Raw genomic sequence first — 17390 nt, 5'->3', positions numbered from 1 at the left:
ATGTAGATAAAGATTTTAGCCAATTTTTTTTTAGCTTTTCAACGAATGCCCTGAAAGCAGACATTCTGCTCTTAGCAGAACTCACGCCTTCCTGATGTTGTCCTCCAGTTCCACGTCTTCCAGGAACTTGTTGGCCACCATCTCCAGGGCGTCAGTGGGCCAGGCCTGGAACCAGTCGATGGTACAGCAGTTAATGAGGGAGGGGAACATGCGCAGGCGGTTACGGAAAGCATCTCCGATGGGGCTCATGGCTGCAAAACAGAAAGAAACCACAAAGAATAAACCTTGCTGACATCTGCAAAATTCCTACAAACGCATCCGCAAAGGATGCCACATCGCAACGCTGGTATGTCATTGGCTTTAAAAGCCTAGGCGATTCAACATCAAGCCCTAATTCATTTTACAATTCCAAGAGCGATAGGCAGCATGTGCATGAGAGCAATAGAGATGACAGGCTGAGACTCTTCGACCCTTAGAACAGAAGCTACGTTCATCAAGAATCCATTTGTTGACGTAAAAATGAAAGCGTGTAAAATCTCAGACCTAGGACGATGTGCAGATTGGCTTTCACCCTGTCGATGAAGAAGTTGTACATGGAGAGGGGGCTGGCGTCGATCTTCCTGCCCTCCACTCGTGCGACGGCCTGCATCTTCTCCATGATCTCGGCGCGCTCGTCGGAAGCAAAGATGTTGGGCACGTCGCCCGTGTTGAGGAGCATGTTGATGTCCTCCACGAAGGCCTCGTCCTTGATCTGACTGTCGCTGAACAGGAACACGGTGCTCTTGCCCTCCGCTCCAGCCTTCAGCATCACCCTCTTCAAGTCGTCCCTCCAGTCTGAGGTGCCGTAGTTCTTCGTCAGCTCGATCTGGAAGAGCTCAAAGTCGTTGATGAAGGTGGCCAGCTTGGTGGCGCTCTGCCGGCCTGACCCTCCGATGCCCACCAGCAGCAGGTGCCCATTGTCCTGCTTCAACACCCGACAGATGCGGGAAATGTGTTCAATGGCAAACTTGAACATGACCAGGGACATGGGCGCCTTGCTGACGTTGTTGAACTCCTCCAGGTAATACTCCATCACCCCCGTCAGCTGCTTCAGGTCTGTGATCTCATCGTAGGCCTTCGTGTCAGCGTCCGGCTTCAAGTAGTCCCCAAAGAACAGGCTGCGGATGTGATCGTCTGTTACCTTCCCCGAGGGCGTCAGGTGGCTCAGCAGCTGCACGGGGGTAAACATAGTGAAATAACTCATTCAGACTACTGCAGTCTCGAACCCTGGAGCATTGCAGATCCTGGAAGAGACCCCGATTTTGTGTAATTCTCAGGTCATAAAAAGAAAAGACCTTTTTTGTTGCGAGCGCCAATTTGATCACATATATTGACACACCGCCTTTAAGAATTTGCAAGGCTAGCTTGTGACTGGACTTTCTGACAGAGTTTCTCAGACCAGGTGTGTCGCCACCCTACCTTGTCAATGCTCTGTTTGAAGTAGCCTGACGTCCTCTCCTTGACAATGCCGAAGAAAGTCTGCCTGTCATCGTTATCAATGAGCCGGTCATAAAACACCCGGTACACCTCATGGATCCAGAGCCGGATGAGCTTGTCTCCTTCCTATCCGAACCAAAGGAAACCGTAAGGTTTACCTTTCCGGAAATGATTTCCAAAACAACTGAAGATAAACTGAATAGCGCAAGCTCAGACTTTGGGTTAGAAAAAAAATAAAAATTAATGTCTTTAAATGTGGCCTCCCACATAAAGAGAAGGAACGGCACACACAGCTTTCACATCTTCACCCTTGCGATGGTATTGGAAAGCAGAAACCCGTGGACCTGCTGAGCAACATTAAAGCAGGTAGACGCAGGTATTGCATTTCCTTTCCTGGCCGGGCCGGACGCGGCAGGAAGCAGGTGGGTACCTGCAGGTGGGTGTGTGGGCACAGCAGCACTCCCCGGATGACTCGGGCGAAGTCCCGCAGGTTGAAGATGTAGTGGGACTTGGAGGGCGTGGGCAGGAAGCTCTCCATGGTGTCCTTGTAGACCGCCATTGTGGCCTGCACCATGATCTTCCCCAGCCTGCGACACAGAGCACACCACCCCGGAGGGGCTCACTCAACACACGCTGAGACACCGCAGTGCGCACCCCCGCCCCCGCCACCCACGGGCACGGTGCAGCATTAGAGCAGGATGGGGCAGTCCTGGTCCTGCAGGGCCGGTGTGCCTGTGGCTTTTACATTCCAACTCAGCCATTAACGGGCTACACCACCGGGCTACTGCCTTCACTGGACCAGCTCGGCAGGAGAGACCTGCAGACGGGACCGGCCCTCCTGGATCAGGACGGGACTCCCTGGCGTTCAAGGGGGCAGTCCGTGAAACTCACACTCTCAGGCTACGCTCTCACCTAGCCTTACTCCCACTGGGAGGAAGGAAGAAGAAGCCGGGACCTTACTCCATCTTCTCCAAAAAGAGTTTGGCATTGTTTTAAGATTGGGTCGGGTGGGCCCACACTTACTCCAAAACGAAACATAAAGAAGAAATGGTGAACTGTGCTCTAAATCTCCTGCGCAGTCATGAACGTTACATTTTCACAGCTTGAGTAGACGTATAGTAAAGGAAAAGCTCTCTCTCGCTTTTTCAGTAAGCATTGCATTACCTCTGGTGCTGCAATTTCGACTACAGAGTTATTATTGCATTATGCCTGTTTGACTTCAGCAGCCCCTGCACGCATGTTTACAGACCTGGAGAAGGAGGCCTCAAAGCCCTTCCCAAAGTGCCAGTCAGCAATGGAGGTGAAAATCTTGCTCAACGTCTCGTCATCAAAGGAGTCGATGGAAACGATATTCAAATGTCTGGTAAAACGGCCTGCGGTTTTAAAAGAAAAAAAAGATTTTCCTTGTGTGTTTATTCAGTTCTCTAGCTACCCCCCCCCCCCCCACAAAAAAAAGTGGAAAGCTTTTAATGCATGAAAGAAAAAAGGTAAATCTGAAGCATAATTTCTTCCTTACCTGTAATGTCGTTTCTGCCACCACCAGGGGGCCCCATTGCTGAGACAAACAACACATCCACAATATCCAGTCTGGACGTGTCCTTCTTGTCATACCAGTGCCCGTGGTCTATCCATTGCCGGAGCAGCTCGATAGGGGGCTGGGCTCCATAGACTTCCTTAGCGGGCATGTTCAGGTCATCTAATGCAATTGCAATCATAACGAGAACAGTGATAAAGGCTTACTGAACAAAATGTAGCTGCCTGCACACAATTGTTCTCTGTCGATGCTCCAGTGTTGTGGAAGGACCTTCCTCAGACTTTACAAGAGACAACTTTTGTAACTGACTTCAAATCTAAACTTTAAACTCCCCTTTTTACCAAGGTCTATGTCTGATTGCCTACAGTCGTTTTGTAAAAACCTGTATGATTTGTTCTGTCTTTTTCATTCACTCTTATTGTACTTCTATTGTCTTTTTTTTATTTCAAGATGTACAGCGTCCTTGGGTTTCAAAAGGCGATTTATAAATAAAAGTTATTATTCTTGATGTTGTTGCTTTTATGGTATTCTTGTTTTGTACAAGTGTTATGTAAAAGTTGCATGACATATTCTTCTGTTTGCTTATGTGTGCCTAGCATGCTTTAATCTGTCTCTTGAAGGCCCTTCACTCTCCTTGATTTCTGTGAGAGTCTGAACTGCAGAGTGCACTCTGGGGGCATAAACTACAAAGGCACTCCCCCTCTGCCCACTCCTGACCCCCTCCTGCCATCCCAAAATTCGGGGTCCTCAGCCCGTTTTTCGGAAACCGGGGAAGCTGTTTTAAAGAAGTGAGGGGAGAAAGACAGGGAGGCTAGCCAGACGCGGCAGTTCGATCAGCGAACGAGCCCGGCCCTTACCGACGTACACCACACACTTCTTCCCCACGGGGGGGCCGAACACGCCCTTGCGGCGCCGGTCCAGCTTGGCCATGATGATGTCCTGGGTCTGGTTGGCGGAGGTGCGGGCGGAGAAGTTGATGCCGTTGGGGGTGTAGCTCTCCTTCGGCAGCTGCAGCAGGAAGCTGTTGTTGATGACGGACTTGCCCGTGCCCGTGGGGCCCACGAAGAGCACGGGCACCTCGTGGGACAGGTAGGTGCTGAGGAAGAAGGACTGGCGGGCTGTCTCCATGGTGGGAATGATGAGGTCGGACACCTGAAACGAAGGCCCGGGAAGGGGGAAGGGAGGGGATTGGGATGTAGAAACATCTCTAACTTCACTTGTTCAGCCATCACATCCTCACCGCAATCAGGAGTATGGGGGACCCCACCATGATCGTAACAGTCAACACGTAAAATTTATTAATAGAATTTGCATTACCTGAAAACAGAGCTTTTAGGTCTCATGGATGGATGGATGTTTGGTCGTTATGCCTTCCAGCATGTAGGGGCAGCAACATCCTGTTGCTGTTTCCATAACATTAGTTTTTTACGGGACAGGGTTGTTTTCCTTGTGCCCAACCTCCAACAGGGAGGACCTGGCGCCCGATGTGGGACACAAACCCACTACCCTGAGATTACGAGTCTCATGCTCTACCAACAGAGCTAGTCAGGGGCCCTTTTAGGTCTCATAAGAACTGCTTTTTCCCCCCCGGAGGAGCCCAGGTCTGACTCCCCGGGAGTCCTGTCTCATTCTGGGCTGCACTACTGGGGTGAGTGTGTATGTGTGGCTTTGTCACCTCCGAACCGGCACCCTGAGAGGCTCCCGAGGCCCCTGTGTTCATCACCCCTCCTTATCACTGACCTTCGCCCCAGCTGGGATGGTAGACTCTTCCTTCGAGATGGAGTCAGTCCAGATGTTCCACTGCCCAGACGCTTGCTTGTGGAAATAATAATCATACACACTCCCTGTGGGTTTTACGAAAAAAAGGCCAAATAAATAATGCAGGAGAGTGCAGGAAATACAGCGGTTTGAATCCTGAGTTTGCTCTATATGTTTGAAAATAAACTGTGCCGACTGTAATACAACAACGCCATTTCGTTATTAAACACAGTGTCGTCGGTGTGAGGGGTGTGCTCTTCAGTTCACTGTGTCTAATATGAAGGCATCACCCCGCTGCCTCGTGACATTTAGAGAGGACGGCGGCTGCAGGGGACCTGTCGAGCGGCGGGCCGTTACCTCGCTCGGGAAAGACGTTGTTTTTAGTGAGCTTGACGCTCTTCGGCCGCGGGTGGCTGTCGTCCATGCCCATGATGAGGTTGCGGTAGAAGGCGTCGAACTTCCTGCGGCTCTCCCCGTTGATGGTGCCGCCGATGCTCCACACCACGGCGAACAGGAAGAGGCCCTGCAGCCACAGCGTGATCTGCTGGCTGGACATGGGCTCTCGGCCGTCCCTCCCTGACTCGGCGATCTCATCTGGAGAACCAGACACAGCCATCCTGCTGACTCATCATTACACCGACGCAGCCGCTGTTTATATATAATGCTAATGAGAACAGGTATTCTTTTCTACTTTCTGAATTGCTTTGTTAACTCCCCAGCGCTTTCTCTCAGAAAATAAGCAACCACTTGCACTTGCACCAAGGCCTCAGTGGTCTCAGGTTTACTTGCATAAACAATAGCATAATTAACTGAGAATTAAATGCAGAATTAAAAGCTTAGACTATCCCAGGGTGCTCTCGGTGCCCATTATTCAAACATCCCGACTTGTTTAGTTTTCACTTGCATGATCTGACTCTGATGCCCAGCTATACAAACCTGTACAGGGGTAATTTCAATGTGCTCTAAGCCAACAGTCAGGCTCTGGGCCTTCTTGTGTAAAAAATCAGAAAGTATGAATAGACAACAAGATTAGTCTCAGTACTGTTGCTTGAACACATCTAATGGGTTCACCATCGGGTTGCTTAACTAGGGTAACTTACTGACTTGTCACTTTCTCATTTAAGTATCAGAACATGAGCCACAGTCAAAGCTTCTCAAGCTGTCCCTGCACTGCACTTCACTGAAGAACAGTCATTCACGCCTACCACAGAGACCTACAGTTTCCTGCATACCTAGAAGACAGGTGTACAGCCGCATTAAGCTGTAGGCCAGGTGGATAGGAGATGTCTGCACCAGGAATCTGCACTCGTGACGAACGAAATCCAAACAGGGCTGGACCAGCCAGTTAAACATGTCATTGACCTGCAGAGACAGGCACATGTAAGCCTCACACACGTCAGGAGTAGGACCCCAAACACCAGCTTACACAACTTGGGGCTGTGCCTGCTGTTGGCTTTATCTCGTTATGCGTCGTTATAACGATCACATTATAAAAATGACAATCTCAACAGATACACGTAATGAAGTTACAGGTTGTAATAAGAAACAGCTTAAGGGGCTCTGGGGGCTGCATTTGAAAGCTTTGAAAAAGCTGTGATTGGAACAGCTGCTGCTCTGCTTTATCTGTTTTTATAAAAAACGATATACCTGTCAACAAGATGGTTACAGCACCCCAGATCAGCTGTTCGTGTTAACTAGAACACCCACGTTTGAACCCGTGTTCTCACCAGCTCTATGTGCTCCTCACTCATTGTCTCTGGTAGGGTGTCCATATAGGAGTCTTTCAACGGGCTCCAGCCCAGCTGATGGGGCTCCATGTAGATCATGCCACAGCTGAAGAAGAGGAAACGAAGAAGAGAAAAAGGGGGCGCAATGTGTCTTTACAGTGAACGCATGCCCGCGTAGCTCAGACCCCCACTGCACACTGACTGCACGCGTCTCACCGGCTCACTGTCGCCGGGGAAGCCTGCTCCAGGTCAGCCGGCTCAAAGATGAGGCTCATCTTGGAGCTCATCTGGATGATCTCTCCACTCATTAGGCACAGCTGAAAAGGACAGAAAGCAAAGGTGACCGCTGTACAATCAGAGACAGCTAAAAAGTATTGTCATTCTGTTAAACCTGCATGCCAACAACCCACAGTGTCTTATTTTTTGCAGCGATGACATCTGCAAATTTGACACATAAACCAACCCACTAACCCATGAAGAAGGACCACAGAAATGGTGACAATCATCACTGAGCCCTAGCAACCAAACCTGGTTACAAAGTCTGCTGTCCGCTTGACATATGTTGCCAAGGGTACAGCCTTTGGAGAGATCAAAAGGAAGGGCACCTTCTTGTTGTCGTCCAGCACAGTGTTCATATTTTCAATCCATACGGCATCTACCGGCCCATCGAAAATGATCCACTGCCGGTCCTCGGAAATGGACACAGCCTGCTCGCGGAAGGTGGTGGCCAGGACGCCGTCGGTCCACTCATGGCTGACCGGGTCGAAGCAGCCGTACAGCTGGCCCATGGTGATCGCCTTGGGGTTGATGATCCTGTAGTCCACTGCCGACTCGTCCATTAGCTTGGCTTCGGGGAAAGAGCCGGCACGTGGTCAGAGAACAAGGCTGGGCGCTTGTGCACTTCAAAGCCTGTTATTTACTTCATGAAACTTTAGCAGATATGTTGTTGTTGGTCAATCTAAACACGAGGTTCAGCAGAACATATGAACATTTCTGAGCCTATATGAACCTGTGAGACAACTGCTGCAAAATAACACTGAGAATGAGCTAGATTCCTGCAACAACTCTGTCCTAAGGGTAAGGTATTGTAGACAGAATAGCCTCCCCTACATTTGGCTGCAGGCAGGAGTCATAGGTCTTTAGACCATAGTGAACAATCTTTACTTTGGTGTTTCCAATATATTCCAAACATAACAGCAGTGCGATCAATAAGACAGGACAATTCCTGAGGTTTAAAATCACCAACCTGAATAAAGGTCGCTCAGGGCTCCGGCTAAAACTTTATAAGCACAGGTCTTTCCACCCAGCGGATCTCCGACAATCATGAAACCATGGCGAACCAACATCATCTCGTAGATCTAACAGGACAGGAAAGGCAATTGCCCGGGACTGAGTTTTCAAAATATGCCAGGTCGACTGCTGACCATGTGGAGCTTATCTCTGCTTTTAAATGTACATTCCCAAGCATCTAGGAAGCTTTAAAATTTCCAGAGCATGTACAAAAATCGTTTGAGGCAGAAACAGTAATTGTGAACTCTTGCATCTTGCAGTTTATCTTATAATTAGTTATGCATGTATCATCAAGTCCCCAACACAGAAGAACAAACATCACAACGCCTTATATGTATCAGAACATTCACCCTTGAGAAAGTCATACAAATTGAACACAAATCATCAGTCATGCAAATTGTCCAACTGCAAGCCCGTGGACCACAACAAAGTCTGCTGATTTGTAAACGGTTACCTGGATAATCTTCCCAATAAACCAAGGCACAGGCTGTAGCTTCATCTTCTTGATGTTGTCATTGAGAGCCTGCAGGAAGAGCTCGTAGTCTGACTGAGGGAGCACGACTCCAGGGAACAGGTCGGAGATTATACCCTGCAGTGGGAGAGAACACCATTCTCTTTGGGACTGCTCCAAAAATGTCTGAAAGAGCTTCTTTGCTTTTCTTCGCACACTCATTACCAAAATTTCCGCAATAACTCTTTGGGTGAGGTTTTACAGCAAGGGAAAAAGGAAAAATGGTGCGCTATGACTTGTTGATTAATCTCTGAGGCAGATGCAAGTGTGGACTGCTGGAGGGCAAAGGTAACAAGTCGAGGAGGTAAAACGGCCACTAGGCAGAGTTGATTGGAATGTACAAAATTCATATGCATACAGTACAGACCAGACACACAGGAGGCTTCCTCAGTAGTTTTGAAACGTGAAATGTTTGAAATGTACTGTTTTTGCAGCACAGCTGCAAAGCGGAAAAGAGGAAATCCAGATGAAACTTTTCATCTTGGGAGCCACTGACTAAGGGCTGAACAGGCACGGTACCTACACTCAGGAACAGTCCGAGCATCTGACCTGAAACAGAGGCACATCCTGAGCCAGGAACTTTGCCATGTTGACATCAAGCAGGGCTCGCAGGAGCAGCACACTCTCGTTTTCCTCTGGGTACTTTAGTTTCAGATTTCCTGCTGCTGTCAGGACCGATTTTACTGCGCGCATTCCGTAGTCGTAGTGGTGCTGGGAAGACAGCTGTTCGGAGCACAGACGATAAGTGGCCACAATCTTCTGGGCAAGGCTAGGGGGAAAGTTTACAAATTACATTTTAAAAATCCCAATGACGATTTTCCAGAATGGTTCTAGCATAACTATATATTTTTTTACGAGTAAAGGGCTGTACCGTCGACCCCTGTAGCCTGATCTCATCAGATTTTTAAAAGCTCCCCAAGCCTGGGTCTGGTCAGTCGTGGGGTAGGAGACCCCTAAAAAAAACAGGCTGCTGTTGTAAGTAGAGGTGCAAAAGGTTTCACTCTTTCCTGTGGTCCAAAATTCCCAGTTCACTGCCGCAGTATGGAAACTGGGGGAAACTGTGCTGTGGGAGATACTTTCCTTCAGATAAGAACTTAAATTAAGTCTTGACTAACTGAGTTATGAACACTTAACACGCTTTTTCAGAGTAGGGGGTCTTAACCTACAGTCCTAGTGCCCTGGATAATTCCATTATGGGCTGGGACAGTCTGACCTCCCTAAATTTCCACTTGAATTCAACTGATGATGCAATTTCTCCGTTTCTCACTCCTGCCCCTGATGGCTGCTGCACGCCACTCAGAAAAGGGCTTTGGGACCCTTTGGAATGAATGAAAATTCCTCTACAAATACACAGCCTTATTATTGTTGTCATTGTTATTTCTTATTAATATTGGATTGTTTTTTCTCCACTCAGAACACACAAAATCAAATACAAATTAACGACAAGATAAAAAAAATGAATAGCAGAAAAGGTATCCCTGTAGAGTATTGTAATAATTGCCTGACCTTTGAAGTGGCTTTGCTTAGAAGAGGGAAAAAATATAAATTGAGGTCTCCATCAATTCAGAAGCAGAGCAACATTTTAATATCTGTAAATGGAAATTCAAGCAAGTTTAATGTTTTCTGCTTTCTGCTTTTTCTTCCAACAGTGAAGTGTGAGGTGTAAAGGTGAAAACATATTTAAAAAAAAAACAGTACGAAAAAAGGACACAGACAGAAGATAAGGCACCTTCGGGAATCGATGAATCCCATGGAATAGAGTGAAATCTCTCCAATCAGTGCATAGTCGGGCACCATCATAGCCACAGTGCGAAAAAGAGCCTGCCAAACAAAATCACACTCATCAGTATTTCTGTGACAAGTGATTAAATACTTTTTAAGTGACTGTATATGAAAAAAGGCTGGTTTTGGCACCTAGAACTAAGCACAGAGTACCTTGAGGTTGTCTGGAAGTTCGGCCCGGCCGGCGTAGCCAGGGTTCATGGTGATGAAAACACAGCAGGTGGGGTTCAGTGACAGCTCCGTGCCCTCAAACAGGAAGCGCTTCAGCTTGCGGGCGATGGCTTGCTGGATACTCAGGATCTGCTGGGCCACCACTGACAGCACCTCCACCTGTCCAGTGACATACGGCTCACTGCCTGATCACACACAGAGCAACAAGTGCACACTGCCCTCTCGCACACCGAGCAACACGTGCACACTGCCCTCTCGCACACCCAGCAACACGTGCACACTGCCCTCTCGCACACCCAGCAACACGTGCACACTGCCCTCTCGCACACCCAGCAACACGTGCACACTGCCCTCTCGCACACCCAGCAACGCTTGCACACTGCCCTCTCGCACACCCAGCAACACGTGCACACTGCCCTCTCGCACACCCAGCAACGCGTGCACACTGCCCTCTCGCACACCCAGCAACGCGTGCACACTGCCCTCTCGCACACCCAGCAACGCGTGCACACTGCCCTCTCGCACACCCAGCAACGCGTGCACACTGCCCTCTCGCACACCCAGCAACGCGTGCACACTGCCCTCTCGCACACCCAGCAACACGTGCACACTGCCCTCTCGCACACCCAGCAACGCGTGCACACTGCCCTCTCGCACACCCAGCAACACGTGCACACTGCCCTCTCGCACACCCAGCAACACGTGCACACTGCCCTCTCGCACACCCAGCAACGCGTGCACACTGCCCTCTCGCACACCCAGCAACGCGTGCACACTCTCCAGGTACTCCTGGGAAGCTGGGTCTCCAGTGATATTCCAGTTCAGCATGCAGGCAGCGGTGGAAGCACTCACCTCAATGCGGTTGAACTCGTCAAAGCAGGCCCAGGCCCCGGACTGCGCCAGGCCCTTGAAGAACTTACTCATGGCCTTGTAGTCCAGGCCGTCAGAGCAGTTGAACACCACGCACTGCAAACGAAGAAGAGAAGCGAAGGCAGGAGACAGCCCACGGTTACAAACCACATGGGCAGGTAGAGCAGGCGTCTCGTCAGGAAGGAAATGCACCAGATAAAGGCTGATTTTGTGTCAGAGGGGCGTTCCAATATCAGGATAACATAAAGGGGGGTCTTAATCACTAAAGAGAAACAAGACGCAGGATTTTATTTAAGAGCCTTTACTAAATGTTTTAACCTAAGCTCACAGCTTCTGCCCGTGTGGTGAGGGGGGCGCCAGTGGCAGTGAGTGAAGGAGGAAGAGTCTCAGTGTAAAGCCCCACCCCGGCGGCACTGTGCAGAGGAGGGGCGGGCGCGTACCTGCTTGGCCAGGGCCTTGGCCAGATCCTTGGTGGTCTCGGTTTTCCCCGTGCCCGCGGGACCCTCGGGGGCCCCGCCCAGGTTCAGCTTGAGGGCTCCCATCAGCGTTCTGCGTGCGTCCAGGCACAGCCACCCCCCCCAGCCCCAGGGGGAAACCGTTGAACACAACATTTCAGCAAACAAGATCGGTCCATGTACAGTATATATATACGCCTTTGTAAGCATCCAAATATTTAATTTAAGCTTCATGGCACATCTGTGCTTTACGGAGTTAACAGCTGCTATCTAAGACAGGCGCATTGTTTCTTGTTTTGCTTTATTGTTCCAGCTTTTTGTTCCTTTCCTCCCCTTTTTCCTCTCACTGTACTCCCGCCGTGGGCTCTCTACAGCCAGGTTTAAGGTGGCTTTTCCACCTGAGTGCAATGCAGCACACAACTGAATATTTAATGGGTTCTCTCTCCTGCAGAAATTGTTTTATTCAGTTCCCTGAAAAGCTCAATCATGAGTTAAGCCTGTTGGATCTTGGGTCTCCTAAACTGATAAATGTGAAGCTGCACAGAAAACAAAATCACAGTATTCCTTAAACTAATGGAATATCATGGGAACCCTTTGTAAAAAATCTAGGAAGACATTTCCGGCATGGCTATATTACTGTGCTGAGCACAAAAAAGACAGCTTGGGCCCTTCCTATTTTGTTGCTCTGTATGCATCCCTGGACAAAAATACTTTCAGGTAATTGAAGGAGGCCTCTGGCAAACATTTAACTTAGTTTAATAACAAATGTGCACAGAAGAGACCTTACACACCTGTGTATAAATAATTTTAATTAGCCTGTTACGCCCTGGGTTGTTTGTGAGCACCAGCTTCCAAGAGAGAAAACCCTCACTTAGGAACCGAATAAATCAAAACGTCAGCACACCTGCTAATTGCATATTTTTCAATGAATCATTTTGAATCAAATAGAGGCTTTTTGCTTCTATCCAATGCAAGACCCACCAAAAAGGAATGAATATATAATTTGTCGTTGTTGGGTGACATGATTTACAGACTTTAGGCTTTAATGCTGTGTATCTCAGAAATACAAAAAACATAATACTCCTTTCTAAAGTCACACCACACATGAAGAGAAATGCTTCATTTAAATAATGGATAACAAGTGATTTACAAAGCTTGTTTTATTACATCTTTCGCCCCTCTTGGAATTTTGCCAAATGGTAATTAAAAAAATATGCATATTGGTATAAGGGAACGGGAAAAACTGTCCAGAACATTTTCCCTCTGATGCAACTGTTCACAGGCTTTCCTTGTTAAAGCTGCAAGAGCCCATATAAACACTGCCTCTGCATTCAGTTACTGCCATCGCTGACACTGCGCAGGAGTGCTCTCACACAGGGCTGAACCGGCCGCACACACACGGATGTGACAGAGGGCAGACTCACCTGTAGCACCTGTCGGTGAGGGGGGTGATGACCAGGCGGGGGGAGTTCCCCAGGTACTCGTATCCGTACTTCACCTCTGTGGTGATCATGCGTACCAAGACATCGCTCTCTTCCCAGTAGTATCTCAGCTGGGAGATCCACTGGAAGTCGCTGAGGGAGGAGACTTTATCCTGCGCTATCTTGGCCACCACATCTCGGGCTGGAGAGGCAGGGAGAGCATTGCCATATACTGACAGGACTTAACGGTCCTTCGTATTACCAGACATATACTATTCAAAATAGCCATTATAATTTTAAGATACCAGGGCTATCTCTCGGTCTCTCATTGAATAAGGTTTTAAAGCCGTTTATCTTAGAATTTAATAAAAAATAAAGTTTCAGTTTAGTTGTCACATTAAATATAAATTAATGTTACAGTACATATTTTAGCCATTTCCAGAGAGCTGCACTATAGAGTGTTGTTATAATCTGAAACAGATCAAATCTTAATGGGAATTCCAGGACTTTATTTTCCTTTATATTTAACGTGCTGGTTTGTTAACTGCTCCGACTGCACTATACTTATTATATTTAATTATTTCCCTGCTTTTCTTTTTTAAAACACGTCTGTTGAGAGCACATGGTTTCGAACACGGGGGCACATGCTGTACATTCTGTTTCCTAAGAGCTCTTCACAGTTGTAACGTCATTACTGAAGGTCCTGAGGCTCCTTCATTCCCCTGGCTCCTGACATTGACATCTGCATCAATAATGAGCCTCTGGCATGGAGAGAGAAGCCAGTCTCTGTTCCACGCTGCTAATCAACACCGGGCTGTTACATTTAAGAAAAATCTCCTCCTGACCCTGAACTGGAAGCTCAATGCAATGACAGTGAGAAAGGCATCGACCTTAGTCTGATGTAAGAAGTCAGTGCATGAGGATGGGGATCGCTCGTTATTTCTCTTTTCAGCCAATGGGAGGGATAAAGCACATCCAGAGCGAGTTTTGGCAATCTGCATTTTTAATTTGCCTGCATGGGCAACATGCCCAAGGATACTGTGATTAGGCTCTAAGTCATTAAAGCCACAGGCATTTTATAGATTTCTGCCTGTACAGCATTCTATCCAACCACTGGCTTTACACAACTATTTAATAAGTGAAGTTCTTCCCTCAGCTCTAGCTGATCTCAGTGAAGATTTTAAAGCTCTGGATGAGGCTGGAGAAGGTGAAAGGGAAATGGCTGTCTTCGGGCCATTTCAACAGACTGAAGCCTCTCCGAATGAAAAGAGGTCGAGAGAACACAGAGCCGTGTGCGCTGGCCATGAGAGAACACTGAAGCCATTACCATGCACATCAATGACGGTGAGGGCCCCCAGCGTCATGCGCGCTCCGCCTGACAGCTTGCCTCGGACCAGTTCCACAATTTCACTGATCTGCTCGTTGCTCTTCACCAAGTATGCCTTTATTTTACAAAGAACAGAACAATGAGACACCTGAAATCCAGTGTTATCTCCTTATGGCAATTTCCGTGTCACTCCTAAGTTAAAAACGGCCTAGAACAGAAAGCTTCTAGGAAATGTTATATATTTCTTTTCACTTATATTGCAGTGTAACGTGTTCTGTAGGAAACACATGTCAAAATACTAGCTGCTTTCTAGTTTTGTTTAGATTCCTTAATCTTAATTCCTTACTTTACAGCAGGTCTTCTTGCGTTTTGCAGTGTCAAGACAGTGGAAAATTCGAAACCATAATTTGTCCGAAAGGCATAATAAAGTCGTAAAGAGACAGATTTGACCAATACAGTTACCTACTCACCAATCACAACCAGAAAAACATTGCCTGATGGTTAGCTCTGTGCACAGCACAGGCTTTTTCTTTTTAGTTTATAAAAATCCATCGCCATGTATTGGTTTGCAAATAGCAGGTGGGTCAAAGTTTCTATTTTATCTGCATCTTCATGAAAAGTGTTTTGAAGTGAGAGTCTTTTTTTTTATTAATAAGAACTCCCGTTACTAGCGAGAGGAGGCAACTATTCCTATCCAGCCCATTTTTACTACCACAACCCTTTAGGGTGAAGAAGTGCCTCCTGATCTGCGAAGTTTCCACTGTGTGCTCTGGTTCATGGTTTGCTGTTTATTCTTAAGAATTCAGCTGAGTTGACTTTGTCAGTGCCAGAACGGCGACATGATTGATGCACATGGGGTTAAAGGCGTTGTGACATGCACACAAGGCACTGAGCCACGCATGCATGGTTGTGGCGTGTGCGCAGGCACAGGCGGAGCTCATACTCACGGGCAGCGTGTTCCGCTGAATGGCTTCTGACACCTCACTGGTCCAATAGATGGAAGATGCACAGATGACAACCTGCCCTGGCCACTGCAGAACCCATTTCCTCCGAGGCACCTGGAAAAGCAACGCCAGCTGAGAGAAACTCTTGCCGAACTTTCGCTTTAAACGCTGTCCTACACTTTACTCAGTGGTTGACAGACTAATTAGCTGTAGTACTTAATGGTACTATTCCAGCTAAGTTTAGGTCCAGGACTGCTAATCAAGGTCTGTGAAACCATGTTCTCATGTTGAGTATTAATGTCTCTCCACCAACAATTGGCTAATTTAACATTTCCCAGTACGGGAGTGTCAGTCTGTTCCCGCTGCAGCACTGCTAACTGATCGTAACGTGCCTTTATTTTACCTGGACATACTCCTTGACCCCCTCTTGTATGACTTGTCTCACACTGCCCAGCATCATCTCTTCCACTTGCAGGAGCCACTTCTCCACCATTCCCTGCGCACGCCGAGAAAGCGAACACGAGTTCCGTTATTAAAGACCGGGGAGAGCAGAATTCAGCTTGGGCCGCACTCCTAAAACCGCACATTTCTCCCTTGTTCTTGCGTGACTCGGACACACTGTGACGAAAAGCTAACAAGCTGGAAACCTTGCAGGCTCTACTCCTCTATTTAAACGGAAAGCTCCTCATCATCAAAATGAGGCAGATCAATGAACAAGGGGCAGAGCGGTGGCTCTGTGGCTCAGGATCCGCGCCTGTGGCTATAAAGTTGCCGGTTCAAATCCCGCGGCTGGCAGAGGAATCAGGTGGGATCCTGAGCAAGGCCCTTCACCCCGACTGCTCCAGGGGCGCTGTACAATGGCTGACCCTGCGCTCTGACCCCAGGCTTCTCTCTCCCTCTCTGTGTGTCTCATGGACAGCAAGCTGGGGTATGCGAAAAGACAAATTCTTTGTATAGGGCTAATAAAGTGATCTGATCTTTAGGTGACATCTGGAAGTGTGCTGCATCTCTGGCACCTTGGCTTTGGCTGGGTATATCTTCTGTATGAAGGGGACAGTCTCCTTCTCAGAGCTGATCATGCCGGTGATCTCCATCTCCTCGCTGAACTCCAGCTTGGCGATCCCTTCGAAACACTTCTTCAGGTGCGGCTGAACTCGCAGGGGGTCTTTGGTCTCCGACAGGATCTCCAGGAGTTCGTCATTGGAGAGGAAGAAAAACCTACCGGACCAAGACAGAGCTGATGACCAAAGACACCTTTCACATCACCACTCTGTGCGTCTCCCTTAAATGGAGCGTCGCTAGAATGTGCTTAAAAATGCAAAATGCAAAACTGCATAATTTATAACACTATCAAGACATAGCGCCTCAATGTACAAACAACAACAAGGTGTTTCTGTGGGAATCGAACACTCTTCACTCAAAATGAAGAGGTATTTGTTGCCTCTGCAAAAAAGTGCTTGATTATTTGTCAATTAATGTATTCTTCCTTTGGATATAAAACATCAGGATTTGTAGATTGTCAGAGATGACACAATTATCATTTTTAATGCTGCCCCTTGCCTTGTTTAATCCAAGAAAATACACTGAGGGAAGGTGTCCTAGAAGAAGGAGCTGTAGTCTAGTCACACCACAGCACTGACCTTAATTTTGCATCTAAATTATGATTTGGGCTTTATGCGGTGTTTCATAAAAGAAAAGTTAAAGCTGCAAGCCCTACATTCCTAATAATCAAATTGGATTTAATAATTAAAGAACAAAAGATGGAAATAAAATCAGTCTTGGAGAGCAGCAATTAATTGCATTCACAGATCTGCTGATTTTCCTGGCCTTTACAGGGGGGTCCATACAGCTATGGGTAGCCTTTAATTAAAGGGGTAAGAAAAGCACTTCCCTTGTAGATGCTTTTTGAAGATGTGCTGCCAAGACATCTTAAGCTCTTGTCTGGACAGTTGTGCACAATTACGCATTTAGCCTGGGTGCAGATCTCAACAAACAGATTATAGGCATTGGGAACACTGTTCATGAAGAAGACTTCCTTTTTGAAAATCAGTACTGTTTTCCTAAAAGAGTCTGCATTATAGTGCCACGTGATTTATGTTGATGTTCGTTCTCATTAAGAAAACA

The 17390-nt window shown here is 47.6% G+C and overlaps 1 protein-coding gene across 4 annotated transcripts in view; it reads right to left on the bottom strand.

The window, feature by feature from the left end:
• dnah3 (dynein axonemal heavy chain 3) overlaps window positions 1-17390 on the bottom strand; it is a 51311-nt gene that overhangs the window by 10333 nt on the left and 23588 nt on the right. For all 4 annotated transcript variants that reach the window (XM_088612624.1, XM_088612623.1, XM_088612625.1 and 1 more), the window contains 25 exons: window positions 16283-16484; window positions 15670-15762; window positions 15270-15380; window positions 14323-14437; window positions 12999-13197; window positions 11560-11668; window positions 11102-11215; window positions 10232-10408; window positions 10026-10117; window positions 8846-9065; window positions 8240-8374; window positions 7742-7853; window positions 7101-7342; window positions 6712-6812; window positions 6496-6601; window positions 6001-6130; window positions 5126-5362; window positions 4751-4854; window positions 3868-4162; window positions 2993-3172; window positions 2726-2849; window positions 1907-2063; window positions 1459-1602; window positions 544-1210; window positions 86-251 (listed from right to left, as the gene is read on the bottom strand). In XM_088612624.1, coding sequence (XP_088468750.1) covers window positions 86-251; window positions 544-1210; window positions 1459-1602; window positions 1907-2063; window positions 2726-2849; window positions 2993-3172; window positions 3868-4162; window positions 4751-4854; window positions 5126-5362; window positions 6001-6130; window positions 6496-6601; window positions 6712-6812; window positions 7101-7342; window positions 7742-7853; window positions 8240-8374; window positions 8846-9065; window positions 10026-10117; window positions 10232-10408; window positions 11102-11215; window positions 11560-11668; window positions 12999-13197; window positions 14323-14437; window positions 15270-15380; window positions 15670-15762; window positions 16283-16484 — 4332 coding nt within the window. The remainder of the gene's footprint in view (window positions 1-85; window positions 252-543; window positions 1211-1458; window positions 1603-1906; window positions 2064-2725; window positions 2850-2992; window positions 3173-3867; window positions 4163-4750; window positions 4855-5125; window positions 5363-6000; window positions 6131-6495; window positions 6602-6711; window positions 6813-7100; window positions 7343-7741; window positions 7854-8239; window positions 8375-8845; window positions 9066-10025; window positions 10118-10231; window positions 10409-11101; window positions 11216-11559; window positions 11669-12998; window positions 13198-14322; window positions 14438-15269; window positions 15381-15669; window positions 15763-16282; window positions 16485-17390) is intronic.

Source organism: Lepisosteus platostomus, chromosome 19 (genome assembly GCF_059453375.1).
Source record: "Lepisosteus platostomus isolate fLepPlt1 chromosome 19, fLepPlt1.hap1, whole genome shotgun sequence".
Lineage (NCBI taxonomy): Eukaryota > Metazoa > Chordata > Actinopteri > Semionotiformes > Lepisosteidae > Lepisosteus > Lepisosteus platostomus.
Note: the sequence above shows the minus strand (reverse complement) of the source record. Positions and strands in the feature narration are given on the sequence as shown.